The sequence below is a fragment of the Melozone crissalis genome, unplaced genomic scaffold (assembly GCF_028551555.1).
Source record: "Melozone crissalis strain CALT ecotype California unplaced genomic scaffold, PUWL_Pcris_2 ptg000016l_1, whole genome shotgun sequence".
NCBI classification, from domain to species: domain Eukaryota; kingdom Metazoa; phylum Chordata; class Aves; order Passeriformes; family Passerellidae; genus Melozone; species Melozone crissalis.
In genome coordinates this window covers 32630900-32658104 of record NW_026535794.1, presented here as the reverse complement: position 1 = coordinate 32658104, position 27205 = coordinate 32630900, and the positions used below count along the sequence as shown (strand labels likewise).

At 39.7% G+C, this 27205-nt stretch overlaps 1 protein-coding gene across 1 annotated transcript in view; it reads left to right on the top strand.

The window, feature by feature from the left end:
* Window positions 1-235: 235 nt before the first annotated feature.
* HYCC1 (hyccin PI4KA lipid kinase complex subunit 1) overlaps window positions 236-27205 on the top strand; it is a 41533-nt gene continuing 14563 nt past the window's right edge. The window contains exons 1-4 of the mRNA XM_054274151.1: window positions 236-265; window positions 19661-19740; window positions 20626-20727; window positions 24398-24577. Of these exons, the coding sequence (XP_054130126.1) occupies window positions 19690-19740; window positions 20626-20727; window positions 24398-24577 (333 nt within the window). The 5' untranslated portion in view covers window positions 236-265; window positions 19661-19689. The remainder of the gene's footprint in view (window positions 266-19660; window positions 19741-20625; window positions 20728-24397; window positions 24578-27205) is intronic.

The window sequence follows — 27205 nt, the reverse complement described above, 5'->3', positions numbered from 1 at the left end:
TTCCGTGCCCGCCCCGGGGCGCCCTCACAGCGCGCCCCCCGCTCCCGCCCGGCCTCGGAGCGGGCCGGCCCCGCCCCTCGGGGAGCGGGGCGCGCGCACGGCCCGCTCTGCCGCGCCATTGGCTGGCGTGACCGCGCTGCGCGCTCCGGTTGGCTGCGGCCGCCGCCAGGCAGCGGCGGGGCCGGGCGGGGTCCGCCCGCCGCTGCCGCTCCCGGCGGGAGGGTGAGTTTGAGTCGCGGCCGCGGCGGAGCCGCCGGGCGGGAGGGTGAGTTCGCTTCCCGGTCGCCCCCGCGGGGACAACTTTTTTTCCCGCGCGGGGCTGGCGCATCCCGACGGGGCGGCCGCGGCCGTCGGGCAACTCGCGGCCGCCCGAGCGGAGCCCCCCCAGGCTGCGGGTCCCGTGCCCCACCCTGGGGCAGCCGGCGGCGCGCGGCTGGGGCGGCCGTGTCTCGCCGGGGGGTGAAGGGCGCGGGGAGGAGGCCGGGAGGGGGCGGCGGAGTTGCCGGGGGCAGGGCCGGTGCCCGGGGGCGACGGACGGGCAGGGCGGCACCCTGCCCCCGGTGCGGGGCTGCGGGGCGGCGCTCCGGGCACCGGCTGCGGCTTCCTCCGGTCCCGCGGGTCCTACCGGCGCCCCGCCGGCATCCCGGCCGCGTCTGGCCGCCCGCTCGCCGCGCACCGCCCGCACCCGGTCCGGCCGCGGCGGGGCACGGCGGGCATCGCCTGGGCGTCTGGGGGCCGGCGGGGCAGCGGCGCCTGGTGCCGCCGGGAGAAGGCGGCGGGGGCTGCGGGAGAGACAAAGGAGCTGCTCCCGCCGCGTCCCCGGAGCGGGGCGGGCAGCGCGGTGCCTGGCAGCGGGCTCGGTGCCGCCGCGGACCCTCGGGGGGAGGCTGGGGCAGAGTTGGGCGGCGTGCTGAGGAACAGCTCCGTGCTGCGGACCCGTCCCGGGCTGCGTTCGGCGGTGCCGCCGCGGGGATGCGGGAGGCGGCAGCAACAGTTCGAGCCGCGGAGTTGGGAACCCGGGCGGGCAGCGCCGCGGCTGCAGGGCTGGTGCCTCCGCGGGCTTCGTGCTTCCATTGGAGCACGTCCGATTGAAGTGGCCTTCCGTGTGCTTGGTGTGTCAGAGGTAAGGATGGAAGCAGAGATAGTGCCCCTGGATTTGTCTTGTCCCATGTAATCCCGACAGCCATCACGTTTGTTTCCCGTCCAATTGAATTCTAGCTCCCTGCCGAAAAAGCTCCCCAGCCTTAGGTTCGCAAGGAGCGGATTTGTGTACTTGAAGATTATCAAGTCCTGCTGGGATGGACCTTTCAGGAGTTTTAACATGCACTGCCAGTGTGTGAGGAAATGACTGTAGATGAGCCAAATATTAAAACTTCTACTACAGGGTTGGTGTTAGGTCCTTAGCTGCAAATTCAGATTTAGTGGCATTTTTTTAAGGCAAGCTGAGCAAATTGCACTGCAGAGAGGCAAGAAGCAGTGTTATGGAGCAAAGCATAGAGTGACATTGGTGACTGCATTTTGTGGTATCTGAAAGGCCTCTCTGCAGTTTTCCCCTCCAGTGATGGACTTACATGCTACAGTGGTTTTTCAGAAGTTTGTGCTTTCCACAATATCATTGAAATGTTGGGGTTAGAAGGGACCTTAAAGATCATATAGTTTCATGCCTCTAATGGCGTCTTGCTTTTGTTCTCTCCACCTTTCAGCAAGTTCTTTTATGTTGCAAAAACTAAGTAATGTTGTATAATGTGGTCAAATTAATTTACAATCTGTTGTAGTTTCATCAGTGAAATAGTTTTGGTAAAAGTAGTATACTTTGAAGTTGAATTTTAGATCCTTCTGGCAGTGTTTTTGGATGTATTGTTTTCCTCCAGAGTTGGAAAAAAGTATAAACCCACTAATTCTGAAATACAAAACCTGTCTGCTTCTCTTCTGTGATAATCTCTTTGTGAGGCAAGGCACTTGTAATAGGGCTTTTATCAGAGGGATGATAATTTTGAGGAAGTTCAGTACTACTTGGGATGATTTATTAACTGTAACAATTCACTTCCTTGCAGCAGTGAGCTGTTTTAAAGGGACATGTCATGTTTAATCAGAAAGCTTCTTCCAAGGAAAAAGGCTGTCAGGGGCAGGATCACGTTGGAATTCTGCTGGGTGGGTTTGCTTTCACTTGAGAGAGGCCATGGGAGACGTGTTCCCAGGCATAGCTGGGTAGTTAAGTCACTTGGATTCTAATTTTGTGAGGACTTGTATCACAAGCATGTGTGTGAGATACTGTAGGGCTGGGCACTACAAGTGGTGTGTGTCATCTGTGTTTCACTTAGCACAGTGGGGCTGGCTCTAGGCTGGGAGACAAGCCTGTTTCCTGATGCATGTGACTGGGTCAAACCTAATAGTAAGTCACTGTGTTAAAGTCTCATTCATAGTACACATTCCTCTAAAACTCAATATCTTGAACCTTCCTCATGTTCATGTCAGGAAATTGATTTTTCATTAAAGCCTACCTTAAGGTACATATTAGGTTGGCGTCTTAACCTGTCACTGACTTTAATGCATGCAATGTTAAAATCACCTTGTTCATTCTGGAGGTTTAAATTATTAGTTATAAAGTGTTGGCTGATGTCTGGTTATTTTAATTAGAAAATAAATGGTCTGATGTGACACTGAGTCTTTTTCAGCTTGTATGGAGAATGCATGGTTTGCAGAATGATTTCTTAGAGAAAAGTCACAGTTCCCAGGTTTCCCTTTGGGACTAAGAGCTTGTGGAGTATCTGAGGCTTTAGGATGAAACTTTCATGAGGAATAAATGTTTATGTTGATGAGAATGTTAAAATGCAGTAGCTCTTGGGCTCTTAACAAAGATCACCTGTGCACTCAGCAAACATACAGAGCCTCCGTGGGGAAGAGCTTAGGCTTAAATCGGTTAGGTGAATTGCCAGGTCAGGTTTCATTGCCAGCCCTTCCCTTTGACAGATGTGCTCTCTGCATAACCCAGCACGCTTCCTCTCTCACAAATGGAAGGCTGGGTGCAAAGCTGACCTGTCCTTAGGTCTCCCATAGGGCTGTGTGGGCAGCTCTGTTAGCAGAAGTGGAAGTTACACCTGTGAATCACTGCACTCACGTGTGTTATGTCCAGTGTTAGCAAGCAGTCAGTCTTCCAAGAGCAAGGTGCATGAAATTCAGGCAGGAGATCTGATCTTGCTGTGTAGGAAATGAGCAGCCTGACAGTCTGACCTTCCCTGCATGCATACTCTGTTTTCTTTGAAGAGAACTAGAGACCAAATCTTGTACACTTCAGAAGAACTGAAGCCTGCCCATCTGTAATTATATTCTGAGGTTAAATAGTTTGACTGGAGTGACCCTGTCTAATCTCTGAGACTTCCATGGGATTATGGAACTACAGCATGCTTAAAACCTGCAGTTTATATGCAGTGTCTTTCACTGTGTTGGCTTGTACTTGGTAGGATGTAGTTGAGAGAGGTTGTTGATTTACTGGAATCTTCCCTGCTGAGGAGAATTATAGCTTTTGGTTTGTTAATGCTGTTCTGTTTAATTATGCAAGTATATATATGTAAAAAAGACCTCTTAAATTAGAATTTTAGGCCTGAGATCTTTTCTTTAAATCTGTGTTTTCTTTCTGTTCCAGGAAAAAAATCCCTTTTGGTATTTGCTGTACTCAGTTGCTAGAATTGAAATGGTGACGTATGAAATGCACATTTGGAAGTGGAGAATGTGTTGGAATTAAAGTATTTTTTATTAGCATCAGTTATTTAGAAACTTAAATTGGATTAGTTTACTTGAAATGCTTTGTGAGATAATCTTGGAAGGCAGCAACAAGGTGTCAGAATAAGGACAGAAATCTGTGTCAGTGTTGTTGAAGGCAAGGAGTACTAAAGTATGAAAATGTTTCTAATGTGTAGCAACTGCATATTACTGCTAGGCTGTGTTTAAAGCTGCTGCTCCAGCTCTGCATGCCATTAAAATGTTTATTCCTGCAATGGCCAGACTCTTTCCTCTATGATGTGTAAGTGTATGCCCACACCTTTTAGATGAAGTACTTCTGCATGAACTTGAGATTTTCTCTAAACTGACACTTGAATTACTTAAAGTTATTTGAAAACATTTAAAAAGTTTTGCACAAGGCTGACAGGTGAAATGCTTCTGCATTTGTTCTTTCTGGAAATCAGATTTCTATCAGAATTTGTGTTAGAACTTTTCTAGCATGAAAACTCAAGTACTCTTGTATTAGATAGAAAGAAAAAAATCCGAAACACCAAAACAAACATCTGAAAGATCTAATAAACTGTAATAGTTTTCAGCTGATAGCATTTCTAAATGGATATGAAGTATTTTCTTCTACTTGTGGTGAAACTGTTTTGAAGCCTTTGCCCTAATCAGGACCACGTTCAAGAGGAGCAGAATAAAAATAGCATCTTGGCCGAGTCTGTGAGGGCAGCTGTTATTTATGGCAATTTCTTTGGTCACATCCCCACATGAACTTGCATGCTTTGCTAACAACTGGAAAGACTGTGAGTGCAAGCAGTCCAACTTACAGCCAAGTGAGTCCTGAAATTGTCTGAATGTGACCCTGTTTTGTCTTGTAGTGCCAGAAAGGGGAGGATGTTGGTGTAGGTGTTCGTGTGATGAATTAAGGGTTCTAAGGCTTCAGTTTAACTTCTAAATGGTGTGCAAATGTAAAATAGATGGGTTCAATCAACTGCGGTTGTTGGTAGCATTATTTATTAGAACTGGAATCAATAAAGGACATGGAATTTGGACAGATATTTAATTATCATCACTCTTGTATATGGAGAATGCCATGGAAAGTGTGGATGTGCATGAAATGTTTCTTAATTTATAAATAACTGGCAATGCTGAAGAATCATCTGAGTGTTGAGATTAAGACTTAGAAATGGGTTATCTCTTCCAAACAGATGTATGTTTTTGTTTTTCCATCTCTGACCTCTGATGATATGAAATGCTGTGTAGCAACTGAAGCATAGCAAAGAAATGTAGGTGAAAGTAATACTAGTAAAACATGCTTATTGCTGATGCAAAAGTTGCTAAGTGTCTGTATTCCATCCTGATTGGCACAAGAGCTCTCATTCTAAACTTTGTGACAAAAAAAGGTATACTTGGGGCACTTTTGACAGCTAATAAAGACAGCTTTCTTAGGCTATCTTATCTCATACCTTTACATTTTGTTACTTTTGTCTATTTGGATTCTAACCTTTATTTAAAAATAGCATAGCATGCTCTGAAGTTGCACTGGGTACTAATTAATACACTTCAGTGCTTAAAGCCATGCTGTCTCCTAAGGTTTCCTGCTGTTTGCACTGGATAAATATTTATGCTTCCGCAAGGCATTAATTTCAACCTGACGAACAGTGCATACAACTTTAATATTTTGCTAATGCTAAACACCATGATTCACTCCTTTTGCTATATTTTATTGTGGTTCTTTTTTTTTTTTAGGAACGGAGGAAAAAAATCCCATTACACTTTAAATATGTGGTAGGGAATCATATCTAATACTCAACAATTAACCTGTCTAGTAGTCTGAGTATTGTACAATAGCTAGTGCTGGATAATATAAGGTCTCCATGAGCACCTGGTTAATGGACAAGACTGTACTATGTAGTGGTTTGTAAAAGTAATTGTTATCTATTAATTTTTTTTCAATCCTTTAATACTATTTACTGTATTAAAGGAGACGACTGGAAAATATGTAAAAGCATTAAGTTGACCTAGTAAATTTTTAAAAATTACATTTGACAAGTTTTTAACACCAGCTACCTTCTCTGTCAGGATACTGTGAATATTTTCAGTGTACTGTGTAAAACATGTCAGGTATGCTAAAGTCACATCTCTTCCTGTGGTAGCAGACTCAAGGATCTTCAGGTATAAAAATGATTCTTTATTTTCCCTTTTTTTTACTCCTTTGCAGTATTTGCTGGCTCAAGGAAATTGTGTTTCTTCCAGATTGGAAACAGGTAGACTGCAGCATCATGTATTTGGTGTTAGGCTCATGAAGGGGAGAACAGTGTGATCAAAGTAGGGGAAGGAGCAGGGTTGAGGAGTTCCTTAGCTATTGGTACTTGGTGCTAAAGCAACAATTTTATGTTCCTTACAGCTAATTTAGACTCATTTTGCCAGTGAAATGCTGAGTATTATCCTACAGTTTGTGGTTAATAGCACATCTGGTTAAACCAATTACTATACACTCAGTTAAAAGAATATATTTCTTATTGACTTCCTTTAGGCTGTGCCAAAACACCTGCCTGCTTCATGTCTGTCACATGCTGCAGCTGTGCTACTGTTTTTACTCAGTTACAGCTTTTAGGCTCAATGAGCTGCAGTCTTTCCACTCACATCTCTTACGTTCCTAATTGTATTGACTCCGTATGTCAGGTGTAGAAAGACTAATAGGCTCCTGCATTTTTTTCCCTGCTTTGAACTAAATTCCCAGTGCAGCAGCCAGAGGAGCAGCTGAGAGGCTTGTGACAGTAATTCTGCACATCTGCTTACACGTGCATCTGCAGCTTTGTGAGTGCTGGTATAATATTTACCAATTTCTGCCTGTCTTAAGAGAGTGTGATTTATATTTAATTGTAAAGCTGAGCAAAAAACTTTGAGTTTCTTTACCCCTCTCCCTGTTTTCTCAGCAGCATTATGTGTTGGCACTGTAAATAAGGGGCATTTTCACAACAGTCTTGTTGTGATGAGACATTTCAGACAATCAAATTTGTTCTGTTACTCAGTGAAACACAAAAAAGGAAACATCTGTTTTGCTTAGTCTGTAATGATACAGCTTGGAGTAACAGAATTCTGTTGCCTCAGCTGGAATTGGTTGAAGTTTTGTTGACTTTTCAGTGATGTGTACAAATATAGCAGAACTACTCTTCCAGCATTTCTGCATCATGCTGGGGATTGGCTGAGTAAATTTGCAGTCTCTGCCACTTTTAATTCTTTTGCTGCCTTGCTTTAGTTTGGTATATGTATTTTCAATATCATTCTTTTTGTTCTTAGACTGAAATTTAAGAATATCTGAAGCATATGCATTTGCATTGGTTACCAAGGGTTTTTACTGGAATGGAATGGTTATTTGTGCAGTGATATTTTCTCCCAGACTGTTACTAGCAAACTGTAGCTGCACAGGGAAGGATGATAATGATTTTCCACCTAAAACAACATAATCAGAGGAGATCTCTAAACTGTGCCATTCCCTTGTATACATAGTGCACACATTCATTCATTCATTCATTCCTTAAGGAAGTAATGGAAATCTTTGGTTCATTGCTATTTTAGTGGTATTCAGAAGTGGCTTAGGTTTTGTCCTGTTTTGGTAAAGAAGTGGATGCTAGTTCACCTGTGCTCACAAAGTGCTCCAGTCCTGTGAAACAGTGGCAGGAGTTGCCTTAACCATTTACAGTTGCTTCTTGGTGTGGTAGAATAAAAGTCCTGTATAAATTCAGTAGGTGGAGCAGGATGTGGACGCATTGGGTGTCAAGGGAAGAAGGAGCACCTAGATGAAGGTCCTGCTTGTACAGTAAATAGAGGAACTGACAAAAGTGGGATTAGAAAGTTAACTGAGTGATGAAACAGGAACCAAACTATGCCACACCCTTGAAGAAGTTCCTTAAATGTGTCTATAGATGTTAAATCAGAGGTGTATGATCTTTTTGTTTTGTGTGATTAACTCTCAAATGTCATATCATTTGAAAAGTGCTCATTCACTTTGATTATATTTGGGTTTTTTTAATCCAGTGTGATGGAGGTTGCTTTGCTCTCGGTTCATTGCAACACTTCTTTCACGTGCTTATGACAGTTTTTACAAGCAGAACATGTTGTGTCCAAGGGTTGTTAGGCTGTATTGATGTCCTTTGGCTCTGGTTCATCCAGTCCGCTACGCCCCAAGTATATGTGCAATCAATGACCAGTTTCCATGTATTGTCACAACTGTGCCTGCCATTCAAGTGACTTCTCAGACACTGCTTGTAAGCACAGTACTCTAAAACAAGTTCTCAAGTTCACAGACCTGAGATTATTATAGAAATAAATTTTGACCACTTTGTAGTTAAGCTACAGAAATATTTGCCTGGCTCTAAATCATCAAATCTGTGCTCTAAGCCAGTACTCTGAAATAATGACTGATTATAAAAGCACCACTCACTTCTTCTAGGACTACTAGATATGTAGGATATGTAATAATGCCCTTAGAAGTCAGGCCTGTCTTGAGCAGAAGACATTGTGTGATTTAATGAGAATGCAAGTAGTAGAAAGAGAAAAAGAAAATGAATATATGCTCTGTTATTTTAAGTCATAAACTGTTTTCTGCTACTAAAGTGGTAACAATAAATTCTGTAGAAGCTTTCTGTTGTTGTGACTTTGGAATAATGGCAGATTACTTGATAATACCAATTAACTTGGAAATCTGAACTCAAATAAAGAGTCCTTCCAGAACCTGTATAATTTGAGTTTTATTAGCTTTCTATTTCTTAGAGTAATTAATATTCTGACCTTTAGGTGCTTTCATGAAATGGGAACTTTTATTTTAAAAGCTTTTTCATCTAACTTGAATTCAATCTAAATTAATACATCTCTTAACATAAGAGAATTATTATCCTTTTCTGCTTTGACAGTGTTATGCTTTTGGGATTTGGCTTTAAAAAAAAATTACAATGCAGAGCAAGACATACAGGGTAGTGAATTCTCTTGAGACTTTGAGTTGCATATATTTTGTCTGTACTACAGCATTTATATGTGACAGTAGAGCATTTAATGTATTGGATGTATCTTCTGAATGAGACAGAAGCGTGGGTCCTGCCTCTAAAAATTTTAGTTGAGAAGTCATGTTCTTCTGTAGCTTGTAAAGTATGTAAAAACCCACAAAATTGTTCTTAGTTGCTCTGAAATGTTTTTCAGATGAATGTGTCTAGTCTTGTGAGTGTATGTGGATGGGCTGTTGTGGGGGTGGGAGAATGTGGAGGGATGAGGAAGAATGAGAGAACTGTCATGAAGAGATAAAGCATGTTTCTCCTGAAACTGTTTAACACAGCTATATACATGCATTGCATGCATATATTGATAATTTTAATTCTGTAATTTAACAGGGAGCAGTTATCAACCACTAAAACTAAGTCCTAAGGTTATCTGCAGTATTGATGTACCCCTCTTCTGGAAAATGTACCTTTGTATAGTTTTTTTGGGTTTTTCCCTCTGTGAAAATGAGCTACTAAAGCACCTGTCAGTAGACTATAATAAACCTCTTTTTGCTATAAAATCTGGGGTGTATTCCTGATAGCAAGGTTCCTGCTTTTCTTTCATGATCTTTAGGATATGGTAGAATGGTGCACTGGAGATAATATTTTGCAGATGGAAAGCCATCAGGAATGCTGATGCTGCTGCATTGGTAGGCTTAGGGTGATGGGATGTATCATAGCACTTATTTCAAATAAAGGTTCTGGAGTCAAAATGAAACCTTTCCATTGCAGCTGTACTTGATCATGTCTGATATTATGCTATGTTATAGATCTGCCCTGGGTAGCCCAGTGTGGTGACACAGCTGATGTGGAGAAGTCAGTGGGAGCCCCGGGGAGAATTTCCTTTTCTTTGTGAAGGGCTGGGTGCCCTGGAATGGGTTTGGCCTGAAAGAGAGACCTGTACTTTACCAGATAAGGCTGTCCTGGCACAGGAATAGTGTTCCCCAATTTAATGTTCCCACTGAAACCTTCCAAACCACAACTACTCACTCAGTCTCCTTTTCCCCCCTCCCCTGCAGTAGGGATGGAGAAGAAAATTAGAGGCACAAAAAGTAAAGATTATAGATTGAGATAAGAACAATTCACTGGAAACAGAAATTGAATAAGAAAGTGAAAAGTAACAGCTACACTATCAATAACAAACTGTACAAAATAGGCAAATAATTCACACATGATTGCTCACCATGCAGAACTGGCTACCCAGAGTGCTTCCCCTGGCAATGATGAGAAACTAGCATCTGGATTCTCACTATGCCCTTCCTTGCTGCTGCAAAACTTAACCCTGTCCTGGCCTGATCCTGTCATAAGTCACTTCTGAAGCACCTGGGACTTTTGCTGCCCAATTCTCAGTTCGTGGAGCTCCTTACATTTTATGGAGGCAGAAAGACAATTGAGTTGAAATGAAGTCCCAAGAGCTGCTACAAAATTTCTTCCTCATGTGGCTTGTGAAGTATCTTCTAAAGTTAGTGTCTGGCTTGCAGGTTGTCATGGTTTTAGAGGTAGACATCTCTGTTTTCCAAATTGAATGAGGTGCAGATACCTAGAGTAGGGTTGGAAATAGACAGTCTCCTAAAATCTCATTCTTAGCCAGCAGAATTGGGAAGTTTTGGTCAAAAGTCTTGCATTCTAAATGTTGCTGCTAAAAAGTAGGTGAAGAGTCTCTCAAACCTCTGTCCTGCTTTGTGAACTGCATCTTTTTCCTTCTGGTAGGTCACTGCTAAACTACTTGCCAGATGAATGCTTCTGGATTTGTACTACCTGAAACTATGTGCTGTAATGGTAGAAGGTGTTAAAATTGTGTCTTTTACAGTCAATGCTCAGAGATGAAGTTCAGGCCCTGCTCAGTTCTCCACATGCTTTTTAGTCATACTCAAGCTATTGTGCAGCATCTGCCTGTGCATGCTTTACACTGAGAGCCTTTCAGCAGCTGGATTACCCAACACCTTTCTTTTCATATGGCTGAATGTACTGAACAAACTCTAACATGAAATGACTTGCAATTTTCACTTAGAAAACAAAACTTGGTTTTTAAAATTAGCTTGCAGCAAGTTGACTTCACAAATAGATTAAGTGTATAACTGCCTGTAAAGATAATACTGTGGTAGTATTGAAGGTTGAGGAGGCAAGGAACTGCATGTCACGGCACTGCTACCAAAATAATGCTTGTGAGAAGACCACTGGTAAGCTCAAGGCTTAAATGCAATACTAACATTAAAGTTGCAACACAATTATTCTCTCTATAGTTTATTATATTTCACTGTTTTAAATTTGCCTTTGAGTGGCTTCATAGGGATGTAGTGTACTTTGGGCTTAGGGAACTAAGGTGTAAAAGAACAGCATGATTGGGGTTCTGTATAGAGTGTTTCTTGTATGGGGGGAACTTGTGCAGCACTGCTTTCTCTTGCAGAAGTGATAAGAGCACTGTGTCATGTACTGTGGAATTAATTGCCAGTTCACTGATGTTCTCAACACGAGTTATGTAAGTCTTGATACACAGAAAACAGACAAGATTTCTAAAGCTTTCTAATTCATTTATTTGGTTAAGCTTATGCTTGTACTCATTTTAATGTGACTTAATTTGAATTCTATTTCTGTATGATACATATAGTTATTATCTTGATTTTTCTTTGTATGTGTTGGAACAGTTGACTATATTAATCCAGAAAACATAAGGACAGTTAGGACAAGATTTTTCAATTATGCGTGTTTTATTCTGTCTAAGATTATGCTGTTTATATATCTGTTCTTTCTTAGAGTCAGCAAGATGTAAACAGTAATGTTTGCATGAAATAAAAGTGGAAGCAAGTATATTTTAGCTGCTAAAAAATGCTTTGAAAGTAATTAATCTTACTTTATTTCCCTATAATGAAACTATTGATGAATTCCAGATGATAGCAAAGCTAATGTTTGAGGATATACTCCAGATGAAATAGCTTGAAAGAGTAGGGATTCTGCATGCCAGAGAATGGGGTGTAACTGGAGTAAGTTGACTTTAAGGTGGTCAGTTTTGGCTGACTGTGGTTTTCAGCATGGCAGATGTACTTAGAGTGTGCATTTGTGCAGTAGGCTACAGGGAAGAAATAGTAAAGCAGGATTTAAAAAGGTAGCTAGGAAGAAGTAGTAGAGGACAATGAGAAAATAAAATTCAAGCTGTGGAAGTTATTTCCTCTTACTTCATTTTGGCGCTGTACTGTTAGGGCTGCTTTTGTCCTGCTCAGACAATATAGATCTGATTTACTATGGCTTGTATAAATTCAAGTGAATATATCAGTGCTTGTAGTCTCTTATCTCTGTCCTAGTGACTTGTTTGACTGGCATGAGTAATTTGGTTGTTCTGGAAGACAATTCCCCTTGGTAGTAAAGGGTGAATACAAGGTTAGTTGAGTACAAATGTGGTTTGTAATTGATTGCTAATCTGAAATTGAGCAAATAAATTTGCCAGGAGTCAAAGATAGGGATTAAAATCTTCCAAAGCCTGTGCTATTAGGAGTCTTACCTTCTGCTTGAGGCCTTTTAGAAATCTTTAATCATGAATGTTTTGGGTCATGTGTGCCTATGCGACTGTTTACCAGCAATGTAAATGGCCTTGTGGTTTCATGACCTCAACCACAGGTTTGTTGGTTTTTGTTTGGTTTTTTTCCCCTCTTGACAGAATTGAAAGGTTGTAAAAGACTGAGGTACAGTTTGATACATCAAGTATTTGATGCTTTACAGCCCAGAAACCTCCAAACAGTGTTCTGTGGTACTGGATACTTTGCACAAGAAACAACTGCATTTAAGATAGTTACTTATCGTTTCTGTATGGTCTAGCTGATGTAGACTATGGTCTAGTTGCTTTCTGTAGACTGTTTTTCTCCTTAATTGCTGGCACCAAAACTGAATTGAGGTCTGTCATCTGTGGCTGAATGTAAATTTTTAAAAATTGTAATGGGTATCGTTCAGGAGGGCTTTTCCATTTGGTGGGCAAATATCTATCACTTTGTCATATTCCAAGTGTTAAGTTGTTAGAGAAGCATATGTGCTCAGGATCTGGAAGTCTTTTTCAGATCTGTATCATGGAAGAGTCCACTGACTCCTGACTGTTTAAGGCTGATGTTCCACATTGTGATACAAAGTGTAAGCTCTGGATAAGAGTGTCTACCTATGGTTGCTTCTATCGCTGACAGAGGGGAGGGGAAAACTGAATAATGCCTTTGGCAAGATAAAATTAAAATTGCCTGCAGTTTCACTTCCTAAGGTTCAGTAATCTTTACAAACCACTGGAAACAAATGTTCAGAACAGTTGTTTTTGTGTGTTCGCTACTTTATTGTGCAGAAGACTACAGAGTGATCATAGTGAACCAGATGAGAATTTCTGAAACCTTATTGTCTAGCAGTGGCTGTTAATAGAGGCCAAGAAAGGAACTGAGAGAAAACTAGGAGAGTGTGCTGGGGGAGCAACCTTTGACTCCAGCTTTCTGAACTAGAAGTGTTTATATATTTAGTGGCTCTGGGTAGATTTTTCCATGCATATGTCCCAGTGGGGTTTTTTTCTATGCATTTATGTAAAGTTCATGTACCTGGACCTTAATGCATTCTTCCTTCCTACATTGTTTTTGGTAATTCTTGTTTGTTTTGAGCCTTCCACGTCTAGTGTCACCTACAACTTGCTATTTCTCTTGTTAGAAGATGCTGAATAACCATCTGTCATTTTAGGAATTTGTCTGAGCCTAAGTCAGTGATGCTTGGTGCACCATAGCTGTCCTGTTTTAAGCTGAAGATGGCAATTATCAGAGAATATTTGATACAGAGCCTTTGAACACTGTTTGCAGTTGTATATTTGAATAGAACATGTGACTATTTCAGGCTTAGCACAATGGGGTGTTTGTTTCTTTGTGAAAGTTTGAAAAAATCAAGAAGTCAGACCTGACCTTTGTGGTTTCTGAAACCTGTTAGAGTGGCTTTTGGAGTCCACAGTGGCATCTGTTTCTTTTCTCAGGAGACTTCAAGTGTTTTGATGCCCATTATTGCTCTTACAAGTGTCTGAACAGAACAGCTTGGCCATATTCAAAATTGTATAGAAGATGAACAGATCACTGTGTCACTAAAATGGGTTGTGCATTAGCATCAGGAAAATACATTCTGTTCTTTGGCAATTGAATCAAGAATACACTTGCCTGAGTGTTCTTTACTGTTCTGTGGCTTACCAAGGATTGTGTCTTTGTCTCTGAAGTGAGGGAGAAGAAAGGGTTCAGCAATGTGAATTTTACATGTAGACTGTAGTCTTTTAAATGAGCTTGATGAATCGAGTAAGACCTGACTAAGAGGTTTTTAATATTTCTTGTATCACTTCAAAAGGGAAGAAAAGTTGAGTCCTAATTGGCCCATCCCTACTTGTGTGTGCAAACTACTATAGAACAGAAGATGAACATTTACTAGGGGCTTGATTTCTTATGGGCCTGATGCATCCTAATGGAATGCTCACAAGTTTACTTTGTTCCTATTCTGGGGTGAGTTGACAGATTTGGCTGATGGTTCATAAACAGCTTAACTTTCTGCTCCATGTTTCCCTTTTAAGCTTTTTTAAATTTTATTTTATTTTTTAGCAAATAATACAGACTTCCAAGCAGATACTTTACAGATTAGGTAAAGATGAAGTATATGCTTATTCTCCTCTTCCAGCAATTCCCAGAGGATGAGGCTTGAGCAGTTTTTGGCCCCTGTTTTTGTTTTTTCCATCTCTGACTTTCCCTAGCAAATATCTAATACTGTGGTTTCAGAAGGTCAGTTCTGCAGAACTCAAGCATTCGTTCTTTATCCAAGTCCAGCCTCCTTGTACTTAATCCAAATTGCATTTACACACGTGCATTCTGTGGATGAATTCCACCAATGCTGGGTAGCTGTAAAGAGCAAGAAAGCCATCTATTGGGAGAATTTCTTTTTAAGGAAAACCTCTGCACGTGTTGTCTGTGATTTCATTCAAAAACATAATTTGATATTATTATATTAAAGTCTTGTGTGACAAGTATGGAAATCCAAAGCCATTTAAGTACATGGATGCATTAGTAAGTTTGCCAGAGAATATGTCTTAATTTGTCTTGGCTGGCCCTCCACCAACTCGGTGCATGTAACTTTTTCTCCCTCCTCTATTAAAAACAGGAAATTCAGTAAGTTCCTCATGTGTTTGTGCTGTAAAGGGTGAGGAAGGGAAAATTACCTATTTAGGAACTTTGTAGAAGTCTATTCTAAATGAGACTTGCTTTTGTCCGATAAACTTCTTTGATATCTTATTCAAGTTACACTACTCACCTGAAACAAAAGAAAAATTGGTATCTCCAAAGGAAGGAGACTTACATTATTGCATTAGAATAGAGCAAGACCAATTAACAGCTGTCAGAGGCTGCTTAGGACTTGGGAACTTGTTAATTATTATTTATTATAAATCCTGTCTTTGGCTGCTAATCCAAATTGAGGGTCTTGTGGAAAATACTCCAAAGTGCTTTTAACTCCCAAGGCATGAGAATTCAGGCTATATTAGCCATATCAATATAGACAATTAGCCATGTCTTAGCTAGTCTGCATAACCTATGCCTGCTTTCATGTGGCAAATGTGAAGATTAGACCTGCAATGCAAGAGTATTACCTAAAGTGGCTTTACTTCATGTGTCAGATAAACAAAGATTACATATATTGTCTGATAAAAATTCAGCAGTCCTGAGCCACCTGGCTGTTACTGAGCTCCATCACAAGTAGCTTTGTGGTATTTAATTAATTGAGACTTCCCTTTCCTATAAAAATCTTCATCAGGACATCCAGATGAACAAGGACCATGGGGACATTTGAAGCTGCTTTTCACATTTAATCAAAGTATTGTTTGGTTTGTGGTGACAAAAGTTGTTTTTAAAGAAATTCTCAAACTCCACTCATTTGAAGTCTTTGCAGGGAGTTAGTAGGAAGAGACCAAGAAAAATAATAATTTAAAGAGAATTACATGCTGATGTACCTTAAGACTTTTTTGGGAAAAATGCTTTGTAGTGTTTGTTGTATTATTTGAACTTCCATTACAGTTTTGATATTTATAAAGTACATTCTTAATGCAATTTTGCACTTTTTTTCCCCTCTTTTTTTTTTTTAATTCTCAGAGTAGCAGGTATTTACTGCTACTCCTCATGCTGGGACTTCTCATGCTTCCAGTGCCCTATATCTTGCAGTTGTATCCTCTGAAACAAAGCTGTAATTAAGGCATGCTTTTTTAATCCTCTGGGTCTTTTTTTTTTTTCTGTAGAAGTTTAACAGATGGTATAAATTAAGCCTTATTTTGGTGCACTTAGTGTTAAAAATCCCATTTTAGAGTTACCTTTTAAAAACTTTTTGTGGGCTTCAGGAAAAAATTGTGTTGTTAACTGAAACTTGTTAATCCTTCTTTCAGAACAGTCTTGGGTTTTCCAACTCTGTCCAAATATTGTGCCAGTCCAACTTGATCAGTTATGTAACTGGAACAAAATGAGGCAATCCTCAGTAAAGCAGTAGGTTGTCTGCCTGTTTAAATAGATCCCACACAGCTGATATATGGAATTAAAGCTTTTTTTTCCTCCTGGGGGACATCAATTGAACGCATAATCCATGTCTTCAAGGAAAATAATTGTAAAGTTAAGAGTTCTTATTTGTGATACTCAAATGTGTATTGTTGTGGTTTAAGCAGATATATATGAATTTTTTAAAGTATAAGGTAAAATAAGGACATTCTATTCCCTGTATGTTTCTACTGCCTTAACTCTGAGTGGAATGTCTCTGCTACTTTAAAAATAAATATAATAGATCTGATCAGCAAAAACTTTGTCCTATTTCTTTTCTACAAATGTCATTTCAAAAGTTCATGCTGTTGCAAAAAAAAAAAAAAGAGTCATCTTTAAATACTGAGTCATAAAATTAGTCATAAAAACTTAAAGTATTTTTCCAATGGCTAATGCCAGCCAAGGATGCTCTTACTTTTTTTTACTGGTCAAATGAAACCTCTGTTCTTTGGGAACTTTTAATCTGAAAATAATGCTTGATGGATCACTAGAGAAGGGTGAGAAAAAATTTAATCTTTTGGAAATGTGTGTCAGCTATGGTGTATGCAGGACTCCTTGGCTCTCTTAAATAATGAACTTTTGCTCTGAGCAATATTAGGACAGGTATTTGTGCTATTAGTGGGGCTCAGTAGGGGATAGTTACTATTGTCAGCAGTGCTGAAGCATTGGACTCTGCAAAAGCCTTTATCCACCTTCATAGGAATGCAAGTAGGGCTGGGAGGTTGTGGGATTCTGTAGGAACTGGCAGGGTGGTTGCTTCAGTAATTGTAGTGGAACTAGTCTTGGTGTTTGTTAGCACATGGTGTTACCCTTCAAAGCCTCACTTCACAGCAGGGTCTCACACACAACCTATGCTGAGCAGTCAGGGGCTGCTCCTCTGTGTTTTCATTGTTACACCTTCAGGGACTGTCAGTGCTCATCAGAATGATTTGGTATTTAGCTATAAATTAATATACATGGCAGTCCTTCCCATTTCTTTGTTGATACAGGATGAAAGAATGGATGAGGTTTAAATGGATCTTTGGTGATCATGAAGTCCAGCCTCCTTTGCTCAAAGTAGTGAAAATTGGAACAGGTAGTCTGTCTGGCTGCTCAAGATCTTATCAGACTGTGTTTTCACTGTCTCTGATTGGAGACTCCTCAGCCACTCTGGCACTTGAGGCAATTTTCTGTGCTCTGACATCCAGGGTTCCTGGGGGATGCTCTTGCTGGTAACAGCAGAAGTGAAGGTGACAGTGAGTACCTTGGCCTTTCCTGTATCTTCTGTCAGCAGATCCCCTGCTGATTCAGTCATGGATCCCTAGCTTTCCTGTTGCTATTTTTGCAAAAGCCCATGAACCATTCTAGACCATTCTTGATCCTCCTTCTTGCTTTGATCCTTCTTACTGGGATCCTGTGATCTACTTTGTCACAGTCACTGCAGCTGTGTCTGCCCTGACCTTGACACCACTAGCCACTTTTTCCATGTTTGTAGTTTCCCATGTTTAGCAGAGGGCTTGCCTTTGGCTCCCCAGTCTCCTGTTTCAGGAGGTAATAATCAATGCACTTGCTCCCTCTTCTGTTTCCCCTCCAAGAGATAAGAGGGTTGTTCATGTTCCAAGTGAGGACCAGATGCCTGTAATGTGAGGCTTCTTCTGCTGTGTATAAAGAGGAATTCCTGTGTTTTGTCTTGCTCAGGTGATGAGTAGCGAACACCTACAGTAGTGGTCACCCATGTTGTTCTGCCCTCTCATATGTGACCCATAAGCTCCCAGCTGTCCCATTGTCCGCAGCAGGGCCAAGCTCCATGTGTCCCTGCTGCTCTCCCAACAAAGGGCAGCTTTCCTCCCCCACAGGCCTTGAGGAGCCCATATCCAGCCATGGCAGTGGAATGGTCTCCAAAAATTAAATGCTTACACTTCCTTGGCCCTTCCCTGTTGTCCTTTCATCCTCCAAAGGCAGTGTTTTCTAAGCTTTGTGCAGACTTGTGTGCCTTTGTAGGGTTGGGAGAGGACATTGCCGCAGCTGCTGCCCTGGGATTTCACCTGTCCCAGTCCATTATTCGATGATCATGCAAGTGAGGAGAAGGGGCACAGAAGTCTCTCGTTGCCTTATGTTATTATTGTGTATTACAATGAAATGAAATGAAAATGAAATTGCTGGACAGCCTGTTCTATTTTATTCCTTTTACCATTCATGTCTGAATAGTAATTTCCTCACAACCCTATCTGTATCCTGGTCACTACTCAAAGCCTTATTTAACTTTGAGATTTCTCCATTCCCCCTGCTTTGGAGGGTTATAGTAAGCTCTTGCTATTATCATGTCTGGTTCTTCTCCCTTGAGGCTTCTTAAAATATACTGTATATAGTCTGTATATGCTCTAGTACAGTCTGGATTTCAGAATAAAATACCTGTATTTGTGTTATAAAAGGAAATTTTTACCTCCATCTTTTCCTTCCTTGTCTTTCCCGGACAAGCCCATACTTGGATATCAATACTTCAAAATTAATTTTAAACTGGCAAAGTAAAACTTGGTGGCATATCTCCCATGACTGAACATTTCAGTAATTTTTTCCTCAGATGAGTATTTAATTTTGTCACTGGTTGAAATCCATGGGCACAATTTGGATAAGCTAACAGCATGCTCTTTTAACTTCTAGTACTTTTGTATCTTAATGATATATTGGTCTTTTGTGTCAGAATAAGCTGCTCCAAGGGACAGTTGTTTTTAAGTGGTTTCTCAAAATTGAGGAGAAATCAGGAATTTATTTAGTAGCCATTCTGCATCTCTTGTGTTCAAGTCCTGTTGCTGATGATCTCTCTCTGTCTGGGACTGGGCAGGATGTTGGGCTGGGGAGTCTGCCTGAGGCTCCATGCAGAGGCAGCAGGCTCATTGTCCTGCAGTTGCCATGGTGGGGAAGGACTGAAAGGTTTTCCATCCACCTTTATTTCAGTGACCTTTTCCAAGCTGGGAATTGCAGTTGACTTGGAAAAACCTAAACAGTCATTTCTCTTCAGTGAATCCATACAGTTTCCTCTTGAGTCTTGTAAGCTGAAAAATAAATTGAAATTGAGGAGGGTAATATTTTCTGTTTTCAGAATGCCATTTCTGAAAATCTTAGACTTGTTTCCCACGCAATACATGGTTGGAATTTATTAAACTGCTGTATGTGAAGACTCCTGTGCTTAATGCTTCCAGCAGCATGCATAAGTGAGGTACAATAAAAGTTCAAAGTAATGTCAGCATGTAAAAATGTTAACAAGTAAAAGCATGATTAGATTCTTTAAATATTCACAGAGACCTAATTTTCATCATCTACTTAATGTAGTGACGAGTATTCACAAACTGTGTTTGCTTATTCTTTCAGGCTGAAGGTTTTGAAGCAGATGTTGGAAGATGTTAGCTGTGGATACTGGGGTTGTGGAGGAGTGGTTATCAGAGTTCAAGGTAATACATTCTCCAATATGTAGCCAGAAGTGTTGAATCACTGCTGGTGAAGTGTGCAGGAGTGCTTGCATCCTCTAGAAAAAGAAAGATAATAACCTTGGGTTTTGCTGAGATCATGTGATAAATACAAATGTCTCCATGAAAGGGTTTTTTTCCTTGCCTCTTTGGGGCTACATACTTCCTGACAGAGAGCAGTGAAAATGTATATCATAGATGAATGATTGTATTGGTTTGAGTACCAGACATGACTGTAGGTTTTGCTCCTGCTCTGCTTAGATACACTGGAAATATGTTTTCCTGTCTGTGGAGTGGAGTCCTTTCAAGGGCTGGAGATAAGAATTACTGTAAGACTTGCACACATTTAAACATACATCTTCTAGAAGAGTTGTTAAAAACATTAGATTTTTACCTTCTTAAGTATTGGCAGAAAATATGTTTAGTGTTAGAGAAGAGTTGGAATTTGCATTAACTGGAATTTGTGCTGTTCCACAGTAATTCTGTATCTCGTAATAATGTTCACTACCTGTGTAGAGTTGGTCTTGAAAACTCCTTGAAGTATGGATCTGAAAACTGTAAAAGTTTCACAGGACTGACATCTCACGGTGAAATTTCAGTGGCTGTTTCATTTTTGTAACTTTTTAAAAATCAATGTCCTGTCTGCTGTTGTTACATTCCGTATGAAATTGCAAAGTGACAGAGTGCAGTGTATCTTCTGGCAACACTCTGAAAATGTGAGGATTTCTTTGTGAAACAAAGTTTAGTTTGTAGTAAACTCTGATAAACAGTTTACTATAAACTCTGATAAACAGTGACTTGTAATGGAAAATTGTTGAAATAGCTGTTATATTTAATGATAGAAATTGCTTATAATATTTTTTATTTCAGACACTGCCAGAAGCATCCATATCCAGCTATGCTACCAGCTTGAAAGACAAGACTGCTTTGATTTCATCTCTTTACAAAGTAATTCAGGAGCCACAGAGTGAAGTGAGTATTTTGGATCTCTCACCCAAAATGTCTGACATAACACTGGCAGAATGAAACCAAGACCTTGCATGCTAGGTAATTGATGAAAAGTCTCCTTCAAAAAGTTGTTCTTAGCCATGACATACTATCATGGAAAAAAAATTGTAAGTTTTGTAACCTACTGATCATAGGTTAAGCTTGTAGGTCACATTCATGGGCTTCAGGACTTGGATGTAGAATTGAGAAATGCATTAAGGAATTGAAAAGATGTTTATGTCTGACAGAATTCTTTCTGTAATTAAAACTTGAATGTGAATCTCTTGGTGTCACAAGCTTGTCTATATAATGCAAGAGAACAAGTTAGGTTAGCCATCTTTTTTAAATTGTTGCTTAGGTTTTTTAAGGTTTTTTTTGTTGTTTGAAGTGCATATGATATAAAGACATGGATTTATACAGTGAATGTACCCATACAGAAATGAGGGGAAAATGTGAAAAAAATTGTGGGAAAGGAGGGGCAGGTTTTCTCAGTACCTGTACTAAGAAGGTTCTGTATCCCATGACTGCCCTTGTTTCAAAATGTCCAGGTATGTTCAGAACATCCTGATCTGGGTTTAATTGTGTGTTGTTAACTGCCTTGTACCATCTGGAAATCGTTTTGTGCATTATTTTAATACTGCACCAAATCCTTAATTCTTCTGAAAAGACCCAGAAATAAGGCAGCTTCCCAAAGTTTGAGATTATGGCAGTACTAAAGGTCAGAAGATAAAAAGCTTTTATATATATGCTTTTAGAGAGAATGCTGGTGGTGAAACTCCTAGGTTGTCCAGCAAAGAACAAACGTACTTTTAATTTGCTGCTCAGAAAGGCATTGTGAGTCATTCCAACTACTGAGTCAAGCCTGTCTGGTCTTCAGAATTCGTATCAAAATGTAAATTAATCTGATGAGTCTCCCTGTTGATAGCCTAATTAATACTTTCATAAGTTCTTTGATTTCTTACTACTTCTGACTATCACAAGGTTTCTCAGGGGCCTTAGTAGCAGGGTGCTGCTGCAACTTCTGCTTGAAAAGGTTGTTGGGATAATTCCAGGGGCAAGGTATTGAAGATTTCCCTGTTAGTGAGACTTTGAATTGAAATGAAAAGCTAATGCTGACACTGAGTGTTGTGCTGCCTTGAGAAAAAGTCCTAAAACCTTTTTTGGACTGTTCTCCAAGTAGCCATTGCTTTGTGGGAGAGGCCACTTGGAGCTTTCAACATTGTGAAAATAGTTACAAGCCAGCAGTTAGAAAGAAAAGTAATATCTGCAAACTGCTGTTTGAGATCTGTTGGCTGCATTGTGTAATACCAGCTTGCTGAGGGTGGAGGGTATGTGCTGTCCTCTCTTATCTCAAGGGTGTCATGCAAAGGGGAAGCATTAATGCATGAACACTACAAATACTGCACAGTTTAAAATGGACAAACAACCCCATCTGTACACCTTTGAATGTATGCACTTATAATAATTATGAGTACCATAAAATTGTGATTAATCTTATTTTGCAGGATGGATGAGGGGTTTTTTTTAAGCATTTGAAAAGTAATCATGGGTATGGGCGTCTGTAACTGCATTTTCCTGCTGGTTCATGTTTGCTTTTTATATGGGTTGTTTTGGTTTAGTTTTCCAAAAAATTAATTAGCCATTTGTAAGATAAATGGACTGCTTGTTTAACATCCACTTCATACTGGCTGTGTTAGTAAAGACTTTGTTAGTTTTGAGGTTCCTGGGCCACTTGCTAGGTAAAAAATGTAGTTCAGTGAAAGGGAAGTCCAGAAGATGTGTAGATTTAAAGGACTTAAAATTCACTAAAGACTTTCAGTGGTCAAAAATAATTAAATGAATATGTGATGGGGTTTTTTTTAAAGATGGAAGTTCTATTGCTTTTTACTTAACACACTCTTGCTGTCTTTTTAGATAGGAGCCAAACAGGCTTTTGCTTTAGGAAATAGCAAGTGTTTGGAGTGTCTAACACACTTGGGTGCAGCTTAAAAGGAGCAGGGATGAAATTGCTTGAACATTGTTCTGTTCCAGCATTAAGAAACATCTCAGTCTAGTTCTTTTAGAACTGCTTAGTTCAAAATGATATCTTGAAACAGCAACAGTCATTAGTGCGTTTTGATATTAGGTTGTAGCATCTGGTGGCATTTTGAGGAAGAAAATCTGTTTTGTACTGATTATGCATCTCAATGTGCTGATACAAAGCTGTCTGAAGTGAGATAACGATGTAAACATGGATACCTGTCACAGCTATTTATGGGCCTTTTAAAGTTCAAACACATCATTCAGAACTGGTACTTCATTATGGGAAGGATGTGAATTGTCTAAAAAAATATAAGCTGAATATGGAGCACAGTTCTGCTGGTAAGGTTTTCTAGAAGGATCTTTGCTGTACTGCTCTTAAAACTGATGACTAGTTTAGCTTGGCATGGCTTTTTTGCTTTTACTGTAGAATTTTCAGGGATGATATTTCCAGAGTGAAGCTATATCTCTCAGAAGCTAAAAGTTCCTCTTTTTTAGAATGGATCAGATTGTCCCAGATTACTTCTTAAAAAAGAACTCAAATCTGCTAAGATCTTTCAGTTTCAGAAGTAGCTTTGGGAGGTAAGAAATGTTGACTTGACTTTTTCCATGTTCAGGAGGAAAAACTTAGGAAAGCAAGCAGGTATTTTTCTAGCGTGGTCTCCCTGGTGATTTTGCCTCCTTTGCTTCAATGAAGGGAAGAATATAGAATTGCCTTTCTTATTTTTCTGAAAATTTACTCTACTAAAACTAAAGTTGTGATCTAGACAAATAGCAGGACTGAATTTAGTAGTTCAGCTTGCTTTGAAAGTGCCTGCTGTTTTTGACAATATTTTGTAATTGGAGAAAATTAGGAAATCTCCCTAATTTCCATACATTGACAGGTGGTGCTTAACAGTGTTTCATCTTTATATCAGAGGTAGGTGGTAGCAAAAGAAGGAACATTAAATCCAGGAACACAGGCAGGCTGATAACTTCATTGTTTTAAGGTCTTTTTTTAACTTGATCTAGCTCAGTGTATTACTTCCAGTTCAGTGTTTTACATCCATTTGTATCAACTTAACAAATTTGGTTCTAAAATTACTCCTGAGGCTTCCAATTTCTGTCTTAAGTGTATAAATACATTGAAGCTTCTAGAAGCTTATAATGAGAGTGAGGAAATAAACTTATTCTATTGTGTACTAAGTTTTTGTAATACTTGGAATATAAGTGTCATACAGCTCTTCTCACTAGGTGGGTAAAGCCTCTAGCTTCATTTTGTGTATGCTTTTGGAGTTGTAGGATAACAAGACCTTTTGTTTAGGTAGTTTGCCTGTATATTAGAGATACTGAGAAGTATGAGGGATGTGATAACTATCCTCTATTTTTTGCCTTTGAGGCTGGAGGAAGTGAGCCAAAACCAAGGCAAAGCAGCCATTGGAATTTTTTATTAATGTAGGATGAATGACTCTACTTTCATCATACAAAAGTATGTTATAGGCATGAAAGGTGACTTGAGCAGTTACTGTATCAGTCATGCCCTGATAACTAAAATGCCATTTTTATCAGTTTACAGTTTTGGCTAAAGGGTTGTTCCTGACAAAGTTGCAGATTTTTGTAATGTTTTATTCATTGATGATTGTGCCTTGTATTTCAGCTTCTGGAGCCAGTTTGCCACCAGCTCTTTGAGTTCTACCGCAGCGGTGAGGAGCAATTGCTGCGCTTTACGCTGCAGTTCCTGCCAGAATTGATGTGGTGCTATCTTGCTGTCTCAGCCAGCAGGGATTTGCAGAGCAGTGGATGCATAGAGGCTCTTCTCCTAGGAGTTTATAACTTGGTTTGTATTTCAGCATTTTGTTTTGGAATTAAAATGAAGTGATTATTTCAGTCCCAACTCTTCAAATCGGTGTCTGTCAGAAATTACAACATGAACTTTCATTCTTTGGTCAATATTTTCTCTGCTCTTTCTGTGGTTCTTGAATTTTTTGTTACTTATTTCTTGTGATTGAACTCACATTCTGCTTGAGGACTTTTCGAGGCACTGCTTTTTGTTGCCTGTATTTTGACTATCTGGACTAAAACCACAAAAAAAAAATTACTTTCAACTATTACTTGACTGTTGCTCTATTTGTGCTTTGAAGAACAGAATTAATAAGGAACCCTTAAAAGCACCGTATTTTAATCTTTTTATGGCTATTTTGAAATACTTAGTGGTTTTTTATATCGGTTGGGATTCTTGTCTGTGTAGTTTGTTCTGGTTGTTTTAGGAAGGCTTTTTGTAAAGCAGAATAGTGATGTCAAGTCTCTTCATCTGAAAATCTGGAGAAGGCAGCTGGTATCCATCTCCTAGAAATAATCATAGGTGTCTTCACCAAGCAAATGGAAATATCTTTTTCACCCAAGAGTCTAATTTAAGAGACCTGAGCCCTTATGTTCCACTCCTCCTGAGGCAGAGTACAAGCTTCCTGCCTTTTCTAAATGCTTAGCTGTATCTGACAAGAAGAACATTCCTGAAAAGCATTTGCTCTTATCTTCTGCCTTAAGGCAATTCACTCCTTTCTCTCCATGATGAAGTAATTTAGGGTGGTTCATGGATGTGGCTGTAATCACTTGTTTTTCTCCCAGAAGAGATTACATTTAAGTTAAGCTTGAAACCAGTCTGGTAACATCCTCTCTTAGCTGTGAAGAGTTTCTTTCTCAATTAGTAACTTGGCTTTCCATCTCCAGCTGCCTGGGGTCATAAGAATTTCACAGCAAGCTTCTCTAGGGAGCTGTAGATCAACATGACTTGTGGGAACTTTTTTCCCTGTTTTGCTTCAAGACATAAGGAATGCTTATGGTAAAGCAGTGCCTTGTACTCATGCTGACTTCTTCCCTGCTGCTGCATAAAATTTATAACTGGAACAATCAAGATGGTATTGTTCTTTAGTGTACAGGTTAAAAAGGTAGTAGGTGACCTGCTTAGATACTTACTTTCTCTTTAACCAACGACTTTGTGTATTTAAAACCAAGAGGAAATATGAAGCCTAATATAAAAGTAATTCCAATGTAAATATGTAGAGTGGACTCTTGGAAACTTAACATGTTCAGTAGGAGTCCTGCAGTTTCTTACTGAAGGAAAATGAAAAATGAAAAATTTTGCTCAGAATAATTTTAAATTGGCTACATTGTGAGGGGTGTGTAATTACTGTGGCTGAACCTTGAGATCATGAACTGGATTGTTCTACATTCAGCTTAGGGATGTACAGTGGTAGTGCATGCAGTTGAAATTTTTTGCTTTCCTAACTATAGTTATCAGAGTGTTTTTGTAATACTTCATATATTTTAATACACATCATACACTACAAATACATCTTGAAATGTACTCCTGAAACTTAATTTAAAATCTGATTATAATGAAGAATACAAGTATTAATATTTTTAGAATTTAGAAGTTTGGATGTAGCCATTTTCTTTGCCTTTCTCCTAAATATTGAGGAACATGTTTTCCACATTTATCCAGGAGCAATATTAAAAATTAAAGTATCAGTGGTTTATTGGAGAGTGGAGAAGCTGTGCAGCTTTTCAGAAGGAGCAGCTCTGTGTGCCCTTTTGATCCTTTTCAGTCTTCCTTTACTGCTTTGTTTATTATTTTAAGACAAGAGTTTTAATAATTACTATGTGAAGTTAGACCTTCAGCCTTCCAACACATGGGTGTTAGGAGACACTGAAACTTGTCTCTAATTATTACTTCTGGGTATATGAAATCGGCTGCTGAAATTTTGAAAAGAGGGAAGTAAAATCTAGTGTGTGGTGTTTGTTTTGGTCAAGTCTGCTTTGGATTTTTAACATTTTTTATTTGAAGTACTCCAGTGCTCTTCTGTGGTACGAAACCACATCTTGTTTTGCCTTACCCATTAGTCTTCTGTTAGCTTACAGGAGCAAGAAGTCTGCCAGCTACTGCTGTGGTGGTATCTTTTGGGAAAGTAGCTTCTCTAAAGCTTTGCATCCATCTTCTTTTAATTCCATATAGTGAATTATCAGACTTGGGCTTTTGCAAGTGCTGTGGTCTGCTGCTGTCAAACCTTATGAGGCTGCAGTCATTCCAGAGCTGTAATGTTTCCAAAACAAATTACTTGTTGAGTGCTTACTTGATGGTTAATAGTTTTCAGAACAGAATTATTGATTGTTAACCTTCACAATTAGCAAACAGTGTATAATTAAAAAAAGATAATGTTGTTTTAAACATGATGTTTCCTCTTAGTGTTTTTAATGTGGGTTATGTATGCAAATGGATGTGCCCTTGGCTAAGTTATTTAAAGAGTTTTCATAAACAAACAAAATGTGCTGTGATAGAAAGCAAATAGAGAGATAATTTCTAGCTTGCAGCTTGGATTGTTATAGTATCCCTTTGAGTCCCTATAATAAATAGTATTTAACACTTTAGGATGTCTATTTTCTGTAGTACAATGTAACCAGTGATATC